This window comes from Sturnira hondurensis, unplaced genomic scaffold (genome assembly GCF_014824575.4).
Source record: "Sturnira hondurensis isolate 20B ecotype Veracruz unplaced genomic scaffold, ASM1482457v3 Scaffold0022136, whole genome shotgun sequence".
NCBI lineage: Eukaryota > Metazoa > Chordata > Mammalia > Chiroptera > Phyllostomidae > Sturnira > Sturnira hondurensis.
The window spans coordinates 10,134,364-10,155,570 of NW_028094767.1; the positions used below are offsets into that span (position 1 = coordinate 10,134,364).

The window sequence follows — 21,207 nt, forward strand, 5'->3', positions numbered from 1 at the left end:
GAAGTGCTTTATCTGCCCTTCCATTCTAAATGAAAGCAGGATAGAATAATCTTGGATGTAGGTCCTTGCCTTTCATGACTTGTAATACTTCTTTCCAGCTCCTTCTTGCCTGTAAGGTTTCTTTTAAAAAATCAGGTGACAGTCTGATGGGAACTCCTTTGTAGGTGACTGTCTCCTTATTTCTTGATGATTCTAGAATTTTCTCTTTCATTTTAATCTCAGGTAATATAATTATGATGTGCCTTGGCGTGTTCCTCCTTGAGTCCACCTTCTTTGGGGTTCTCTGAGCTTCCTGGACTTCCTAGAAGTCTATTTCCTTTGCCAGATTGGGGAAGTTCTCCTTTATTATTTGTTCAAAAAAGTTTTTCACTTGTTGCTCTTCCTTTTCCCCTTCTGGTATCCCTATAATTCAGATGTTGGAATGTTTAAAGATGTCCTAGAGGTTCCTAAGCCTCTCCTCATTTTTTTGAATTCTTGTTTCTTCATTCTTTTCTGTTTGGTTGTTTCGTTCTTCCTTCTGGTCCACTCCTTTGATTTGAGTCCCAGATATGTTTCCATCACTATTGGTTCCCTGTGCATTTTGTGTCATTTCACTTAGCGTAGCCTTCATTTTTTCATCTAATTTGCGACTGAAATCAACTAGTTCTGTGAGCATCCTAATCACCAGTATTTTGAACTGTGCTTCTTCTGATAGGTTGGCTATCTCTTGGTCACTTAGAAGTATTGGCTCCGGGGCTTTGATTTGTTCTTCTGTTTGAGCCATAATTTTTTGGTCTGGTCACACCTGCTACATATGAGTGGTGGAGCCTTAGGTGTTCACCAGGGTGGGGTGACCCAGTTGCTAGGTTGTGACGCTGTTTGTGGGGGCAGGGTCAGAGAGGAGACAATGGTGCTTGCTCCACTCTCTTGGATTTCAGTCCCTTCTGCCACTTCCCACAAGCAAATTGGGCCCTTCTGGTGCTGGTTCCCGGTGGGTGGGCTTGTGTATGATCTAGGACCCTGTGGGTCTCTCCAGCAAACTCTCCTGTGAGGCTGGGTGTCTCTCCCATCACCTCAACCCCCACAAGCTTTTCCAGTCGGTGCTTTTAGTCTTTATTTCCTGTCACTCAGGCCCTGGGTTGCTCGGTCTGTCTCACTGCCCATTTTTTGCCTGGTTTATCTGCACACGAATGTGTGTCGGTGGTCAGCCAACCACCTTGTGCCTCACTGGGTCTGCTCGTTTCCTCCATGCACCTGAGTCTGCCAAGCACTGCTTGTGCCTGCCAAGACCCCTCTCCGCTGGCCGCTGACTCTGCCCCTCTTACCAGTCTGGATGAATGGTTCATTGTTGGACTTCCATACAGTCCAATTTTCTGTCAGTTCTGGCTGTGTTTTTTTTCTAAATCTTTGTTGTCCTTAAATTTGGTTCTGTGAGGAGGCACAGTATTTAAACCTATGCCTCCATCTTGACCAGAAGTCTGATTCCTCATTCTTAAATTATAGGGTTATATTGAATATTAAAATACATTACCCATGTAAAAATAATTCTTAGCACAGTTATCACACCAAATGAGAGCTCAAAACATGATATACATGGGTATTGTCAGAGTAGTATGTAAGGAATGTCATAGGGGCGATGGTGTTCAAAGACATAGGGTCATCAAGGCTATAGAGTTAGTGAGGAGGAGAAATCAGCTGATACATGGAGGAACATGGTCATCAGGGATAGACCTTTGTGTTGCAATCAGTCTTCCATAACCTTTTTGAGAGTCAATTTGTATACTTAAGAGCCTCAGTTTTAGAATCCATAAGTAGCAGAGTCAGTCCTCAAAGGCCGATATTTCTAACTGTGCAACATTCAGAAAATTGTTTTCCTTTTAAAGAGGCTTAAAGGTCTCAGCTGTCATCTCCTGTTAAAAAAAAATGATAACAATAGCCCTTTTCGAAGCATTGCCTGGCCCATAATAGTACTCAATAAAAGCCAACCAGTATTAGAGGAGGATTCCGACTCTTCACATTCTCTCTTTCCTCTTCCGCCCACTCTCTGTTGCACCTCTCCCTTTCCCTCTCCCTCTCCCTCCCCTATTCTGTTTCTCTCTCCCCTTTCTCTACCCCCCACACCGTCAGTTTTAGATTTCAGATACATCAAAGTATTTGTATTGGTGGGCTGAATGTGTATATTTATCATATTTTTTATCTAAGCCTGAGACACACAAGTAATAGGCAATATATATAGCTTATGCATATAATTGGCTTAAAATTAAATTGTAGATGGTAACAGCTACCCAACAAATTGCTGTGACAATGTTAAGACTCAATGGAACTAGTGGAAATGTTGTAGACTAGCAACAGTTTGAAAACCACTGTATTTGCCTTTTAAAAATAAGTAAAATTGATGGAAGAGAAGACTGAGATTTACACAGAACATCTGCCCATTTTTGGAGACGTATCGCCATTTTTGAAAGAGAGGAACTGGGTTACTGGCTAATAAGCTTTTGTCAAAACCAGTGGTTTTGAACTGCTTCCTGTAGTAAGAGATCCCAAAGAAGGGGAACCCTTTTTGAGTGGATGAATCTAACCACTGTGCTGTACACCTTAAACCAATACAAAATAACATTGACTGCAAACTAATTGAAAAATAAAATTTTTATTAAAAAAGAGAAGAAGGAACAAACTTTAAAAGAGAAAAGGCAAAAAAGTGGTTTGGATATGTTAAGTTTAGGTTATCTAAATTTCTTCCAAGTGGATCTATCTAGTAGACAGCTGGACATATAAGGTCAAAAGCTATCTGTGCTAAAGATCGAAAATTGAGAATTTTCAAAAGCTAGGAAGTGACTGAAGTTATGGAAACAAATGAAATACCCAGCCAAAATTTCTGAACTAAGAGAAGAAGGTATAGAAATAAATAGAGCCCTCGCTGGTGTAGCTCAGTGGATTGAGCATGGGCCTGTGAAGCAAAGGGTCACCGGTTCGGTTCCCAGTCAGGGCACATACCTGGGTTGCAGGCCAGGTCCTCAGTAGGGGACACATGAGAGGCAACCACTGATGTTTCTCTCCCACTCTTTCTCCTTCCCCTCCCTCTCTCTAAAAAATAAATAAATAAAATATTTTTAAAAAAAGAAATAAATAGAGATTGGTAACTATTATGAAGACACATCCAGATAATGTGAAATATTGATGATTCTTTATCTTTCTTGTCCTAATTTTATTTTTACCAAATGGAAGGTATTTTTGATGTGCTAAACAATGTTTTACTCAGTTTTGTTTTGTAAGGGGACAAAAGTAGGGTTATAGCTCTAAAGCCTCAGATTTTTGAGAGAGTCAAAGGACTCAACAGGATGATCGACCATTCTTTGACAAAGAAACCCAGGGATGAAAAACAGCATTGCTAGACTGGCTGTGACAATGAAGAATGAGAAAGGATCTTGTTTTGTTTTAACACACATTGTTTTCTGGTGCATTGCTTTGGTCAGATGCAGAGAACCTCTCTCCATGCTTTAAATGGAGAAATGAAGCAGCTGTGATCAATGGAGAAATGTCAGTTTGCTCTAATTTTTTCAAGAGCTTTTATATGGAGGAGAAAATTAGATGCCTCACAAATAGCAGCAGAACTAGCAGCAACAACAGAGTTGTTGATAATTTTTATTAGGTACTTAGCAAATTGATTAACACTTATGGATTAATATAAATGTGAATATCTAATATGGAGAAATTATCCCTGCAAAGGTAATAATTTAGTCCATGAGTCATGGGCCATCAGAATCTAAAATATTTTTTAATTATAAAATAAGCAAAAAAAGTATGCAGTAAAAATGTTTAGTGTCATTTATAAATACTACACTATAGTACTGTACATTATATTATATGTATAAATAGTACATGTACTATATATAGGGGTGATACTCTGGTTTCTCTTCAGATCGTATAAATCTTTCACCTTTTACTATGTATAGGGGTGAGCAAAATTAGGTTTAACAGTTGTGAATACCTGAAAGTTTATTCTTATATTATTATTTATTATTGTAGTATTTATTTGTATTGTTTATCTCATTAATATTAATTATTATTTTATATCCTTATCATTTATCTTTTAGGTAATAATGGTATTAATTTAATACCATCACTTTTGCCCACTGCTATATATGTAAATCTTTAAGACATCACAGTTTCTCATAATTGATATGTATAAGATTAATTTCATAGGTCTTAGAAGTTCATTTTATAATTTTGGAATAATATACATGGCTGTAGCTTTTGTATCTATGAATACTATTGGTTAGATTTATTATTTTTTAATGATCCTTTTTTAGGAAGAGGGATACATTAATTTATTAACTAGTGGTATTCAGTTTTATCACAAGACTTAATAAAATTAGCATTATAAAATGAGCAATAAAATATTTTTAAGTAAAAACAAAATATTAATAATTACATTGCATCAGTCTTATCTACTTTTTATTAACTTAGTGAGAATTTGTATGATGTTCTTTCTGGAAAAAGCAAGAAGAGATTAAACAAAAACAATTCAATGGTATTAATTTGTCATTTTTATATAGTAAGTTAAATATATCTTTATTATAAAGAAGGACTAGCAAACAATATTGTTTCTTCTAGTACCAAGAATTGCAATAACTTTGTATATGGATAATTTGTGACTTATCACATTTGTAGCTTTATTTGCATGTCAGTATGTCAGTCTTGGGGGTTAGAACCTAGGAAACCTTTATACTAGGCTAAGGGAATTATCATTCATAATGTATACAAAGGAGCCCATTTCTATTCAGAATGAATACAATGTATGCTGTTCAGTTGTACTGTGGTCAGGGTAGAGGCCCTAATCTCATCTGCTTTCATTATCATACAATATTCCATTGTATGGAATATTGAATCCCACACAATGGAATATTATGAATCCAAATTTCATTCCATTCCAGTGCTTTCCTGAAGTAAATCTTGATAAGTTTTTGTTATTAATTGACTGTGGTCCTGAAGTATTTTGTGTGAAAAAATTATACTCACCCATATTTTTAACATAAAGTGCTTCCAACTCAAGTACTGTGGTTTATTTCACACCTTCCCTTGACAATTTAAGAGTTTGGAGGTTTGTTAACATAACATAATTTAAGGATTCAAAAGATTCTCATTCTGGGTTAATTTACTGGGTTTTTCCATGACTCAGAACTGATTTTAAATTTTGTTAACTATATAAAAGTTAATATAATTAGATCAGACTATATAACCCTTTAAGATAGTTAAATATTATATATGTCTAAGTTGTAATTAGAAGCTACTAATTAACTACTATGTAACATATTTTGTAAGATTTTTAATACATATTTTCACATAAAAGCCCTGAATTTTTTTTTCCATTTATAATTGGAAGAGAATCAAATTTGGAGTGCGTTCAAATAGTATTGCCTGAAGAGGCTTTTGGAAGCAGCAGGAAAACACTTCACCTAACCCCAATTAGTCTTGTTTTCCACATTTAGGACAGTTCTGTTTTTCAACATATTCACTAAACATGATGATAATGAAAATTAATGTGGTTAGAAAGCAATTCAATAGCAAATGTTTATTGTTCATAATTGTTGTTCCCTGCCATAATTTTCATAAAACCTGTCAGCTCTGAAAACAAGGTTCAAGGAGCGTGTGAGTTAGGAAGTAGGCAGGTGTGCCTGAATTATACAATAGATGTGCTCTTGTGAAAAAACATGGAAGTCATTTTTGAGCAAATTGAATTATATTTTTACTGCTCTTGATGATTTCACTACTTCTCAGAATAAGTAAAACCTGGTTATGACTCCAAATTTGATTCATATGTGAACCCTCATATGAAGAGTGTTCTCTTACAGAAATTTTCCTTTGCATTTATTAATAATGTAAAAAGCTTAACCACAGGAGACATGCCAGAACACAATCTCTACAGTCTTTCTTCATCTCACTTTAATTATAAGAATATTTTTTCTGTATTTTTTTCAAAATGACCACAAATGACTGTTTTAGCTATAGTTGTATATATCTGAGAATATATTTGTCTACAATATACAAAATTGTTTGTGCCATAGAAAAATGCAAAGATGAATCAGTCACAGATCTTTCTTACCAGAGAACAAGTAGCATGGAAAAGTAGATGGAATAGTATTTGTTAAACTCTCCCTTTTATCTAGTCTCACACCTTGTATTAGGCTTAATGACCCTTGGTGAGAACAAATGTAAGAAACAATAGTTAAGCAAATAGGGTGGCCAATGTTCCCAGGAGCCAGGAAAAATTCTACCACATCAGGAGAATGAATGTTACCAACTTCTAGCCTGGTGTTTTCCTACATAAAGCTAGAATTTAAGCTTCATGAGGGTGAAGTATTTATCTGTTTTGCTCACCATCTATCCCTTGACCGGTTCTAGCATGGAGTAGCCACTCAATAAATATTTGCTGAATGAACAAAAGCATGAGTGACTCCAAGCAGGATAAGTAAAAGTAGTAGAAAGAAACGGTGGCTAAAACCACATTATAGTACAATCTCAGATATGCAACATTTAAATAGTTGCCAAGTTATATTATCAAGATTCTACTAATTTAAAACCCAAGTCCATCTCTTTGTACTTATTCATTTTCCTCTGCCATAACCACATCTAAATTTGTCATCCAAACGTTCTCCAGTGTAAAGCTGCCTACATTGCATTTTAACTGGATGGGCCTATGGTTTTTCTCCTTATATATTAAAAAGTGGTATGTGTGCAGTTCCAAATTTGTTAATGTTCTACTCTACCTGGTCCAAATTAATGATGTCATGGTTTTTTGTGGTCACAAGAAAGCAAATTCATCCTCTTAACTAGTACTTCCCTCAATATCTTCTAAGAATTTATTTATTTAGAATATTCTATTTCTACTAACTGAAGTTAATTTACCTCCTTTTTCCAATGTAACAGATTCAGATTTACCATTTTATCAGCTCCACCCCAAATTTCTTATATCTGTAATATAACGTGGAAAACATGCATCTACTAAAAGTTGTAGCTATTAATATAATATAGTAAGGAGTTCAAATTTGGGGGAATATTAAAGGTGAGGCTTGAATAAAAGGAAGTCTTATGTATCTGGGATTATGGGAAGGGCATTCCAGACAAAGAGAACAGTGTGAATGCAAGTGGAACCGCAGAAGAAAATGTGGTTCAATCTTGCTGGTATATATGTGTGTGTGGAAACACAAAAAATAAGACCATGGAGAGCCTAGTTTACTCCATAAGCAGGTGAATTATTCCGTAGTACTGAAGATCTGAGATGATTACAAATGAGTGGTGCTGCCATGACAGCAATGATAGCTATCAGACACTCCAGGAAGGGAGGTCAGTCAATACTTAAGTTGAAATGTAATGAGAACTTAAATAAGGGCAGAGGTAACACAAGGGAAGTTGCAAGATTCCATCTAAGAAAAAGGTGACAGGAACCAGCAACTAGTTTGAGGAGAGATGGGTGGATTCGGGTGTGGAGTTTCTAAGCCTGGGAGAATACATGCTATGAGAAAGAAAATAGAGGAGGATCAGATTTAGAAAAGACATAGATGAATTATGTCCCAGGACGGAGCTTTAGAAATAGCACACTATGGAATACTTGGAAGAACAATCTGAAAAAGTGTTATTGGGCAGGTAAGATGACAATCAAATTGTAGTATAGTGTGGTGAGGGACAAGAAAGGAGAAAGTTTTAATAAAAGTAAGTATTAAGTATTACAGGGATTTCTAGGCATGTTAGCACTGATGAAAGGTTGGCTGACTAAGCCTAAAAACTATGGGGAAAAAAAGATCCAGTAAAATAGCCAGTTAGGTAAATTTCTAGGAGTTAAATTTCTGTGTGTAGGACAATTTTTTTAATATGTGTCACCATATAAATTAAATCAAGCACTTTGCTAATAAATAAATTATATTATTTGTATCTCATAATACAAAATTATAGCCATAAACAAGATGTTAGACGTAAACTTCCTTTTACAACCCAGGATATAATGTTATAAACAAAATGAGGTGCCATATCTAAAAACAGGATTTAACTAGGAAACACTTGATATAAAACAGGGCAGCATTTGAAAAGGAGAGGATTTTAGAGACATGCTTTTGAGGACAAGAGTTTTATAGAAAGCCATCGGTCAACCTTACTCTTTACACTCTCCCACTCATCGCAGGACAGTGTTTGGTGGTAGCTAAAACTAGATCAGTTGGGAAAGAACACTATGGACCAACAGTCACACGTTCATACCTGAGAAAGCCAAAGCAATTTGTGTGTTTGTGGGTGTGTGTGTGTATTATGAAGACAAAGAGAGAACAAACTGAAAATTAACTATACTCCCACAGATGGTAGAGCCAGGAGTGTAGGAGTGTTTGCCATGAACTAGACAGAGACCCCTCAGAAAAGAGATTTGACCCAGAGTCATTTTTTGTTCTGCCCAACTGGTTTTACTAGTCAGGTGACCAGGACCACCTTAATATTCCCTGCAGGCTGACTGAACACTAGCCAGGCTTCTTCCTGACTCTAGTTTGACTCTTCCTTTGACCTCATTCTTCTTAGTGCATTTACTTTAGAAAACTTTCAGTAATAAATTTTTTGTTTGGCCCCCTGAGATGCAAATCTTTTTGAAAGTTTTTTGGCAGTTTTGCAACCCAGGAATGTCTTTCTCCAGAACCTGGAGCCATCTCTTTCAAGTGCAATCAATGAAGATCATGGTCCTATCTCCCATCTCTACAGAACGGCAACAGCATAACTTCAATGGGTGCCTTGCTCCAAGCTGTAAATTACCTCTTGCAATGAAGAAATGAGAAAGCTTACATTTTGGGGGGTAAGGCCAATAGCAAAACAGGTAGCCTATGATCCCTTTTTCTCAGCTTTTAAAAAGTCCACCATTTTTTGTTTCAGAGAGTTGAGCAAAGACTGAATTCTGGCCACTCTTCACTATTGCATTAGCCTTGAAAATGTACAACTTTTTCTTTGACACAGGGAAGTGGTTGTCAACAGCAGGGGTCTGCATATAATGTGAAAAATCAGAGTGGGACCAGGATAAAAGTGACAAACCCAAGGCAAGCTATAGCACAAGTCCTACAAATTGCAGTTGGCAGAGGGTTGCTAAAGACTGCACAAATCCTCATGAGTCGCAGGGTTGCCAGATTTAACAACTAAATATAGTGGACACTCAGTTCAATTTGAATTTCAAATAAAGAGCAAATATTTTTTTAGTTTACATATGTCCCAACATTGCATGAGATATACTAAAAAAATTATTTGCTGTTTATTTGAAGTTGAAAATTAACTGAGTATCCTGTATTTTATCTGACATTCCTACCATGAGAGAAACAGACCATTTTAAACATCTAGTCCTAGAGAGCCAGAGGCCTGCTTACAATATTAATCACCAGCTCTAACAGCTCTTCTTTCTTTGTAGTTCTCTCTCCTTTAACCCATACGTTCACACCTTGTCCTCTCCCATTTGAAACTAGAAAGGTCCAAAACAATAACTAGCCTGAAGGGAAGGTGGTAAAAAGGAAAAAAAGAACAGAAACCAGCTTCTTTCTGCCCTTCAGCATGGACCAGTACCAGGCACCCTATAGGCCTTGACGGGTGAAGGGGGTGGGGGAGGTCATATCTTTGAGGAAGGGATAAGTATTGATGAATTTCTTAGACTGGATATGAGTTTTCTAATCATTGTATAAATTAGAAAGAAGGTGTGACTCACAGGGATTGCCATGTTTTCACCCAGAGGCAGAGAAACTTCCCCACTGTGAGGAAGACAGAATATAAAGCTGCATTTTCAATATCTTATGTAATACACTTGCTAAGTGTGCCAAGTCTATAAATCTAAACATATATATGACAACAAAATAAATCTTTTAAAAAAATTATATGCCTCAAGATTTTATGAGATTAATCAATTAAAAGATTAAGAATTCTAACATAAGAGCCCTAAAAAAGTATTAATAGCCTTACATGTTATAGTAATGCTCCTTATAAAATATTTTGTATATCAGTGAAAATCACTAAGTATTAACGAATAATAATAAAAAGAATGTGACAATTTTATAATCTTTTTATGTCACAGATTTGGTGGTATATTTACGTCAAATAAAGTTTATCAATTTTAAGGCTATAATTTGATGTCCAGCCATTTGCACTACAGAATATTTTAAGAATCTGATGAAAACTATTATTTCACAGATTTTTTTCCATACAATTTCAGGGTGTTTATTCATCCTTAAAACTCATGCATGAACAGAAAATTGGGTTCTTCATTCAAGTCTTTTTCTCTAGACTGGTGGTTAATTATATGAGACAATAACTCTAAAAACGTATTATACTTATATACCTAAATTTCTTAAAGTTGGGCCTAAATAATATTTATAAATATCAGTTTTTATCTTTTTTAAGTGAATAAGTATTAATATTATATTTTATCTGCTTGATTAGCAATATATCAGAATATGATAACATGGACTTTTTTTTTTAGATGCAGGTTTAGTTTTGCCATCTTTCAATGGGAATTCCTATATAGAACTGCCTTTTTTTACAACCCTAAATGGGTTGAAGTTTCTGCTGGAGAAGGAACAGAACAGAATTGTTACCATCTATTTGACTGTAAAGACAAGTGCTTTGAATGGAACCATTCTCTACAGTGAGTATTAACTGCCCTCTTATATGTTATGTTTCTTTCTCAAATGATAACCTATTAAATCAATGAATTATTCATTCAAATATCTTGGGGAAACTTTTCTAGCCTAATGCATGAAGCATTACCAAAAAAAAATCTTGCTTCTTTCTAGTTTTTGTTCGAAGTTCCTTTAATTTATGAGTCATTCAATGGAACATGACTTACAAACAGGATCTGAACCAGCAAGGGAAAATACAGCAAGCATATGAATTTGACAGCATACTGTATAGCTATAGCAGTAAATCACAAATGCTGCAAATGTTTCAGAGCATATTTTTATATTAATCACTAAATATAAATTGCATTCAATACCTGTTAACTTGGAAAAAGGCATTCCAAAGCTGGGATTCACTTGACAATTGGGGAAATTCCGATCACTCCTTTAGTGTTAGTATTATCTTAAAATTTACTTAAAAAAGTATTATTCTCAATATTTGTTTAAGGAAATGCCTCTATATACAGGGTTTTGTACATCATGCAACATGCTCACAAGGATCCCTGTAACAAGAATTTGTGGGTCTCTTGTTTCTATGGCCAAACAGCACTAAAGTGTATTACTTGTAATATTCCAAATGTGACAATTGTTTTATTTCTTTTGGAATGAATGCTCAGTAGTTTTAACAATTCTCTATATGGGAGGTGTAATGTTTTCTTGGATAGATTATCTACTGCAGGGCAACTCATTACTCCCTAGATCATTTTCTCTTCTCTTTTAAAGTATTTTGCAAAATTGATTCATTATTCTGTACTTTCTAAACAAAATTAAAACCTTTTTATTGTTTGAGTTGGAGTAAAATGCCTAAAAGGAAGCCTTTTATTTTTTGGAAAATGGGTACAATCAGAAGTTTTGAACATTAAGTTAAAACTGAGAATTTATGTTACATTTTAGAAAGCAACTAATGTGTCAGAACTAGGCCAGCATTATTTATTTCTAAGGAATGTAAGCACCTATGTTTAAATGATGGCTTTAGAATGTCTGACTTATTTATGTTACAAGAGAAAGAAGAAGTTTAAAAGAGGAAAACTTGTCTTTATATTCAAAACTTAAATGGTTGTAGACAACCATGAAATTTAGAGTTAATGGTGCATTGCAGGGGAAACAAAACAAAACCACACAGAACAAAAGATACAAACATAATTTAAAGCCACAAAGCAAGATTATTTTTCTAGCTCTGCAATTTTTTAAGTCATATAGAATTGGAAGGTGTTTCCTTGTGGAAAGTGTGTTTTTACTGAGTAAAAACAGCTCTTGGCCAAAGAAGCAGCCGACCTCTGGGAATCCTTCACCTCTGGGCCCTGCTTCTGGCTCACGGCCATAGCACCACTCTGTGTGCTCTCTTTCTGAAGGCTATGGAAATACAATCCCAGCTTATATCCATATCTCCTGCTCGCATTGGTTCTTTAATATAAACCAATAAAAACCCAAGATGATATTAGTGTCATGGGATTATTTTTGACTTTCATATTCACTGACCTACCAAAAACACTGAATTAGAAATTATAGGTAAGAAAACAGTGCTGTTGTATGATCCCCTAACTCTGTCCTTGTCTTATATAATTGTTGTTATCACAGCACTGGATACATCAAGCCTATTTACTCATGGGAGTTTCCTAGCCTCTGGATGGAGAAAATATTTTTGTCTGTAAGGCATTCTTTTTGTTCCTTTGTAAAGTGGTTGTTCAGTCCTACTGAGGGAATACCTCAGTTGCCTGTTTCATGGGGTTGCTGCTTTTTTAGATTTTGTCAAACTCATAGAAGCCTCACTGCAGATGAACACAAAGGTTTTTGTGATTCAATTAGACACCCATATTTTATAAAAGGTATCCCTTAACTTGACTTAAGGGCTAATTTCTTTCCTATTTTGTGTAGGAGCAATTAAAAGTAGTGAGGAAATTAAAACAGATGTTTCACTTTAGAGTCTAGAAGTTGATTTTTATCTGGGTTTTTTTGGTTTGTTTTATTTGTTTTATAGTTTTGCCATTTTTTTCTATTTTGGAACATTTCAACAAAAACTCAATTCCATTCCACAAACATTTATTGAACATTGCTATTTTGTGTCATCAAATATTAAAGGGAGAACGATAGAGAAATAGCAGGTTGCAAGCCAATGTCAGGTTTGAATTATATTCCTAGTTCAAAACCGTAGATTTATCTTTTCTCAGTTTGCCTCACCATCTAATTGATGTTGAAAAATAACAAAAGGAACATAAAACTTGAATCCTTATGGGGTTATAATAAAAATCCTTTCAAAGGATAGTTTGAAAAAGAATGCTCTGTGGGAGAGAGAGAGCTCTGAGAACAGTAGTCAGGATGAAAAGCAGGCTTTTAGAATTTGCAACTGAACCAATACGGAATTCTGGAACTCAGTCAAAAGAGCTACTAATAGGTCACGGGAGAAGGGATGAGACCACACAAAACTCTTTAGGTGCACTTTCAGAAAATGAGCTCTCTTCAGCAAGCAATATCAATCAGGAGGTTTCGTCATGGGATATATTACTATGCAGTTGAATCCATTCTGTGCTGCTTCTTTGAAAAGAAATAAGCATGCCCTTTGGAAGTATGTGATCTTTCAGAATGAGGAGCAGACATCTGACCAAGTTACAGGAGGCAAATTACATGAGCAACTCCAGTGGGAGAAAGGATGAAGCAGAAGCAGTCTTTATATTAGTTAATGTTTGTATTTAAGAAACAGGGTAAAAGAAGGAGTAGTTTTAGGTATTTATTCCAGGTAGGAATAGACAGAACAAGGAGGATTAATGGGCCCTCCCTTTTTGTGCATTTAGTTAGAGCTAAAAGGAGAGATTTCTGATATTGCTGAAGAAGACAAATTAAATCTAAAAAATCAAATATCTGCCTTTCTCTATAAAATGATTCTCAGCAGAATGCATGATATCTTTGTTAGCTATTTATGCTAAGGTCAATGAAATCTCCCAGTATTTCCTGACATCATATCAAAAAGCATCTTTTCTTATAGAAAAATGTTTGCTGTCACAATTAGTAAGGGTATTAATGTTAAGTGAAATAAGTCAGAGAAAGGCAAATACCACATGTTGTCATTGATACATGGAATCTAAAAAACAAGATAAACAAATTGAAACAGACTCATATATACAGAGAACAGATTGATGGTTTACAGAGAGGAGGAGCCTTGTGGGCTTAGTGAAAAGGGTGAAGGGATTAAGAGGTACTAATTGATAGTTATAGAATAGTAAAGTATGGCATAGAGAATATAGCCAATAATATTGTAATAACTATGTATGGTGCCAGCTGGGTACTAGAGTTATTGGAGGGATCACTTAGTAAAGTATATGATTGTCTAGACACATTGTCTAACCTATAGTGCCCACCTAAAAATAATACAAAATAATATTGCATATAAACTTTAATTGAACAATAAAATTTTTAAAAACTTTGCTCAGTTGCTTTAATCAATTTTGCAATGCACACCACAAAATCTAGGGGATATTTTTGTCCCTTCTTACTAGCACCAATGGGAGATTGAGCCAGGTGAATATGGGAGGAAGTGAGATTGAAAACATGGATGATGAATTCATACATGGCTATTCATTAGGCATGTAGAGATTGCTTTTGTCTTATCTTTTTTATGAGAGCAAAAGTCTAATTCAACAAATTTTAACTAAGTGCCAGGAAGTGCACCATGCTCTGCTAGGCACTGTGAGGGATACAAAGATGAATAAGAGATGGTATGCATCCCGTTTCTCACCATTTAGCAGAGAGATACTGTGAACATGCTTCTATGCAAAAGGTGACCATGATAGGTCTTAAAATAAGAGTATCAGTTAAGAACTGGGCTGAGAAGAGATTCCTTACACCAGGAATCTGTGCTTATGTGTCTTGACTAAATAGTGGTCACCTCATAAACTAGACCTGTGTTTCACATCTGTGCTCCGCCAACCTCCTCAATACTCCACACTTGCCTTTCATAAAGCAAGCACTTGATTAGAATAGTTCTCGAAGTTCTATTTGTGAGGTACTCAATTTTGATGTTGTGCTGAAAAACTGGTAGGTATTGAGACTTTATTTTAGAAAACTATTCTGTCAAACATTGTTATACTTTCTTCCTATGATAAGTAGGAAAAAGGGGTAAGATTTTAAGAGTTGAGTCAAAACGTAGTGTATATCAAAGACAATTTTTCCTTGGGTCTACTTAATCAGGAGCAGAACAAGGGGTTGGCAAATTTTTTTCTGTAATGGCCAGAGAGGCCATACAGTCTCTATCACAATGGTTCAACTTTGCCAAATATAGCATGAAAAGAACCATAGACAAAAGTAAATAAATAAAATATGACTGGTCTCAAAAAACTTTACTTACAAAATCAGACAATAGCAGAATTTGGCCTGTAGGCCATGATTTGCCAAGCCATGACTTAGAATACTGTGATTCATTAAACTTCTCTTGAAATAGAACAATCATGTTAAGAATAATTAGATCCTATTGCTCTGACTGAAATTTATGAAGAAATAAGTCAGTGAGAGATACAACTCTGCTTCTAAGCTTCTGATATCACTATAACAGAGAATAACCTAATGAGGAACAAGCTTGCTTCTAGTGGGCAGAAGTAGGTACACAAACAAACGAACTCAGTCAAGGATTGAGATCGCTACTGTGATCATCTCAAGAAAAGTATAATCCAGTGATTAAGAAAACGACACAAGCTGGACTACCCAACTCGACTTTTTGGACAACTTATTTAATGTCTCTGTGCCTCAGTTTCTGTAAAATGGGATAATATTAATAATAATGATACCAAAGATATCAAAGAGTTGTTATATGACTGAGAGAGTTAACATATTCAATGTGCTTAAAACAGTGTTTGGCACATGGCAACATGAAGTAAATATTAAAAATCTTACCCAAATAATGCTTTAACCTCTCTTCCCTTATAACTTGCCTGGTAGGGACATCTAGGACTTAAAGGTTTAGGATGGTGTATTTTTGCAAAAATGTGTCATTAGTATTACCTGTTTGATAGACATATCCATTTAGGGAAAAAGTAATTAGACTATAAAAATATTCTGGATTCAATCGGTACAATTTTTTAAATTTTCATTTTATCTATTTCATCCAAATGAAGAGGATTAATTGCCCCCAAGATTCTTGTATTACAGATTTTTTAAACTAGCTAAACAAAATTAACAGTCTGGAAAAAATGAAAATATGCTGTCTATCAATTTTAGAAACTGGCCCAGAAGCCATTGTGCAGCAGCATGATCATGGACAGACTGCTGCCACGATCCTTCAGGTCTCCGCAGAGCCCCTCTGCTTGCCATCCTTCCACAGACTGACTAGCTCCCCCCAGGTACCTCACTGTTGCACTAAATTTTCTTTTAACCACGTGCAACTGCTGCTAAGGTTGCTACTGGGCTTACTGCTTCTCTTCACAAACAGTACCCTTAAGGAGAGCCCGGAGAGGGCAGTTCTACAGCTGCAGCAAAAGCATGTGTGTTCAGTAGGGAATCTGGCGCAGGCTCAGAGAGCAGTCTTTACCACGTGCCACAAAGGTGACACCAGGAATGGAAAGATCATCCCATCCAACTGCTGCCATTGGCACCTTGAAATGTCCGTGGGTGACCCAGGGTAGACATGAACCTAAGTCAGTATGAGGTAACTGTACGACATGGGTAAATCAATTAACCTTTCTATGCTTTAGTTTGACTATAAATATTGCAAATGTAATTTTTATTACCCTGTACAAAGGATTTGAAAAAAAGGTATATAAATGTGTTTTTGAAAAATACAAAATATGTAAAAATATATGGTGTTATTTCTTTTATGAAAGGTGGTCAACATCCATGTTACTTTATAGAAATTTACAAATTTGGCCAACTACACACATGGTTTAATAAATATATTGTCTGTACTAATCACTATCCATATTATGAAAAATGGTGTTGAACTTCATTTTAACTCAAACAGATGACCAACTGATGAATCTCTTCTGACTATTATACATGGTCGCAAATCAAATTGTCATTGATGTTTGGGAGCAGTTATTGCAATAATTCAAATGGAGAAAACACCCATTTCTAATGGATGTGGTAAACCATACAGCCATATCAATCATAAATACTCTATCTTCAATATTTCAATGAAGTGAGAGGTATTTTGCTTACAAAATTTCAAATATTAAACCCAATGCAATACCCAGTTGAACCAAATTTTTTTAAAAGTTGACTAGGATATCATTTTTGCCCTCTTTCTGGATTATTTTATTATTATTCCTTTCTTGTGAGACTAATAGTTTATATTATATACAGGGTTGGGCAAAAGTAGGTTTACAGTTGTTCATATAGAAAATAATATAGTGATTAATAAATAATAATACAAGGATAAACTCTGTGCTTCACATACTCACAACTATAAACCTACTTTCATCCCAGTCCATATAAATATACTATATATAAATTTCTGACTCAAAATTATGGTATTTTCTTTCTAAAAGGCTATGATATTTAGAAACTAAAGTATACTGTTTTGAAAGTAATTGTTACTGTTTATTGTTCTAAGCAGCATTTTTAAAGTTAATAAATTTTAAAACAAGAGATACAATCAATGATTTCATTTCAATAAATAAAATTTGAGAATTATAAATTTTACAATTTCAAAATAATGTCTATATAAATATTCAGAAAACTCAAAACATAATGATTTATTGAAAAAAATTACCAAATACAGAGGGAGATGCCAAGAATTGTATAGGAAATGGAGAAGCCAAAGAACTTACATACACAACCCATGGACATGAACTAAGGGGGGATTGCTGGTGGGAAGGGGGTACCAAGTAGAGGGGGGCAAAAGAGGAAAAATTGGGAAAACTGTAATAGCATAATCAATAAAATATAGTTTTTAAAAAGAAAAGAAAAAATTACAACACATCCTAAAAACATGAAGGATTATCTCAAAAAAGGATAGGATCACACTTCTTGACTAACGCATCATCAAGTATCTTTTCAGTGAAGCAACAGAATGACTTTCTTCAATGGTTTGATAATGAGCTCTCCTAGAGCTTTCAAGTCCTGTCCAAAGGTAGTACGAATTGCAATATTGTAAGGAAGAAAACACTGCTTCTCACGTTTGCCATATATGTGTGTGTGTGTATAATCTTATACATTTAAAAATATATGGGGTGAGGCAAAAGTAGGTCTAGAGTTGTGAGTAAACCTACTTTTGCCCCACCCTGAATATCTTCGAGGAAGATATTAACATTTGTTTGATATCTTTGGTTTGAACTAAAGTTAATGTGGCATATGGAACCCACGGAGCTTAATATAAAAACATACGCCTTTCTAACAGTAGTAATTGCTTATAATATTCTTCAGTACTTCTATTTTGAAAATTTTGTGTTCTTTCTATTTTACTATTGCACTAATTCTTCAATTCTAAAATCAAATAATTTTTCTATAATTATGTTTGAAAATATATAGCCTTTAGTACTATTTGTGAAAAACAAAGAATTCCTCCTGAGTGTTTATTCATAACTTTCCTCTTATTGCATAATCTAAGTTTTGTAATACAAGGTCAATTGATTAAAAAGTGAAAAAATTAAACAATTGTGACCTGTATTCCCTGAAGTGAATCATTTGCCATTAAATTGTATAAATACATCAGTAGCCAAAGGTCTTCCATCTCCCTGCCTACTGTCACATATTATCAGCAAAATACATTCCATTCCTTTGCAAAACAAAAAAATGGCACTGCTATAATAAATACTGTGATGAATCAAAACCTGTTACTACAGAGCAGACTTTTCATTTTCAGTTCCATTACCTTTATCAAAGCAGCCTTATCATGTACTATATTGCAGGGTAGCTAAGGTTGATAATGGGATGTTAGTATACATGGCTAAGAATATTCATCCCTATTAAAGATTTTAGTGGTTAATCTTCCTTTAAAAATAATTTATTCCAGAATGGTACTGCATACACCCTGTTTAATATGTATAATCAATTTTTCAAACTCAGTTCTTGAAGCTTTAGAAAACAAACCTTGTACGTATGGCGCAATAGCTTGAACTCAATATTCAGCTCTGTTCTACTCTACTCTGTATATTGTATCTCTAAGTCTTCTATTAAAAACATGAGCCTTAAATGGTAACATAAAGAAATTATTTAAATATTAAGTATTAGGAACTTTTGAGTAAAAATGGTGGGTTGGAGCAGCATAACAGACTGTCCTTTTAGTGCATAACAAAATGAACCACCCTTTCTTCTCCCAAGAGGATAAGGGTGGAGAACAAGACAATAATTTAAGAATGAAAAACAACTTTATGCCCTTTTAGGACAGAACCTTTATTGTATCCCAGGAGAGAAAACAGAAGATGCCAGTACAAAGTTTTATGTTTCTTAATGTGCTCCCATTGCCCTCAAGGCCCTCTCCCAGTTTTTAAAAAAGTCAAAAATAATAATAAAACTTCTTAATTATACTCTCAAATTCAAAGAAAAGCAGCCTGGATAGGAAGTCGTGAGAAAAGTAAAGGGAAACACTAAAGAGTAAATGTCAAAAAAACTGCTAATGAACCAAACAAGCAAGCAAAATACGACCAATGACACTCAAATACGGAACAGGCTGACAGGGTCCAGAGGGGAGAAGGGAGAGAATCATAGGGGAAAAGGGGATGGACTCACATGAACAAGTATAAAGGACACATGGACAATAACTAAGGGTGGGGGGGGTGGAAATGGGAGGGAGGCGGGGAGCACTGGACGGGGGGCGGGCAGGGCTGGGAATATAAGACAGAAAGCTGTACTTGAACAAGAATTAAATAAAAATTATATTAAAAAAAAAACTGCTAATGGATCTCAGGAGAGGCAGGAGGGGTGAAGCTGCATTTCCTGCTGCCAGGCACCTGGCTAATTGGGCTATTGTACAGCTGATGTCCTCAGAAGTGTGATAAAGTCCTGAGTGGGTTGAATGGGCTCTAGGAAAAGACCTTTAAGTGGATCTCAGAAGAGTGATTTTCAACCATTTTATGGTGTTCTTTGCTCCTCATATTTTATCATTAAATCCTTTTTTTACCTTTTTTATTTATTTTATTTTATTTTTTATTCTTTTTTTTCTTTTATTTCTTGTTCAAGTACAGCTTTCTGTCTTATATTTCCAGCCCTGCCCGCCTCCCGCCCCGTGCTCCCCATCTCCCTGCCATTTCCGCCCCCCCACCTTAGTTATTGTCCATGTGTCCTTTATACTTGTTCATGTGAGTCCATCCCCTTTTCCCCTATGATTCTCTCCCCTCCCACCTCTGGACCCTGTCAGCCTATTCCGTATTTGAGTGTCATTGGTCATATTTTGCTTGCTTGTATGTTTTGTCATTTGGATTCCTGTTAACGGTGATATCATATGGTATTTGTCTTTCACCACCTGGCTTATTTTGCTCAGCATAATGCTTTTCAGTTCCATCCATGATGTGGCAAAGGGTAGTAGTTCCTTCTTCCTTTCTGCAGCATAGAATTCCATTGTGTAAACGTACCATAGTTTTTTGATCCAGTCATTTACTGATGGGTATCTAGGTTGCTTCCAACTCTTGGCTATCGTGAATTGTGCTGCTATGAACATCGGGGTGCATAGGTTCTTTTGGATTGGTGTTTCACAGTTCTTAGGATATACTCCTAAGAGTGGAATTGCTGGGTCAATAGGCACATTCTTTTTTAGGTTTCTTAGAAAATTCCATACTGTTTTCCATAGTGGTTGTACCAGTCTGCAATCCCACCAACAATGAATGAGGGTCCCCTTTTCCCCACAACCTCTCCAACATTTGTTGTTCGTTGCTTTGTTTATGATAGCCATTCTGACTGGTGCTAAGTGGTATCTCATTGTAGTTTTAATTTGCATCTCTCTAATAGCTAGCGATATGTGTCTCTGGATCCTCTGTATGTCCTCCTTGGAGAAATGTCTGTTCAAGTTCCTTGCCCATTTTTTAATTGGGTTGCTTGTCTTCTTTGAGTGAAGTCGTGTGAGTTCTTTGTATATTTTGGAAATTAAACCTTTGTCTGAGGTATCATTGGCAAATATGTTTTTCCCAACTGTTGCTTCTCTTTTTATCTTGATACTGTTTTTCTTAGCCATGCAGAAGCTTTTAATTTTGATGAGATCCCATTTGTTTATTCTTTCCCTTATATCCTTGCTCTAGGATATAAAGATATTTTTACTGACATATCAGTAAAAATATTGCTGCGTGGAATATCCGAGATTTTCCTGCCAATGTTCTCCTCTAGGATTTTAATGGTTTCATGGCTTATATTTAAGTCTTTTATCCACCTTGAATTTATTTTTGTGTATGCTGTAAGTTGGTGCTCAAGTTTCATTTTTTTGCATGAAGCTGTCCAGTTTTCCCAACACCATTTGTTGAAAAGGCTGTCTTTACTCCATTTTATGTTATTGCCCCCTTTGTCGACTATTAATTGACTGTAGAGAGTTGGGTTTATTTCTGGGCTCTCTGTTCTATTCCATTGGTCTATGTGCCTGTTTTTGTGCCAGTACCAGGCTGTTTTGATTACAGTGGCCTTGTAATACAGTTTGATA

At 35.4% G+C, this 21,207-nt stretch overlaps 1 protein-coding gene across 1 annotated transcript in view; it reads left to right on the forward strand.

Moving 5' to 3' along the window:
- Positions 1-21,207, forward strand: part of LOC118978743 (protein eyes shut homolog) — a 753,210-nt gene that overhangs the window by 457,431 nt on the left and 274,572 nt on the right. The window contains exon 8 of the mRNA XM_037034365.1: positions 10,466-10,630. Within this exon, the coding sequence (XP_036890260.1) occupies positions 10,466-10,630 (165 nt within the window). The remainder of the gene's footprint in view (positions 1-10,465; positions 10,631-21,207) is intronic.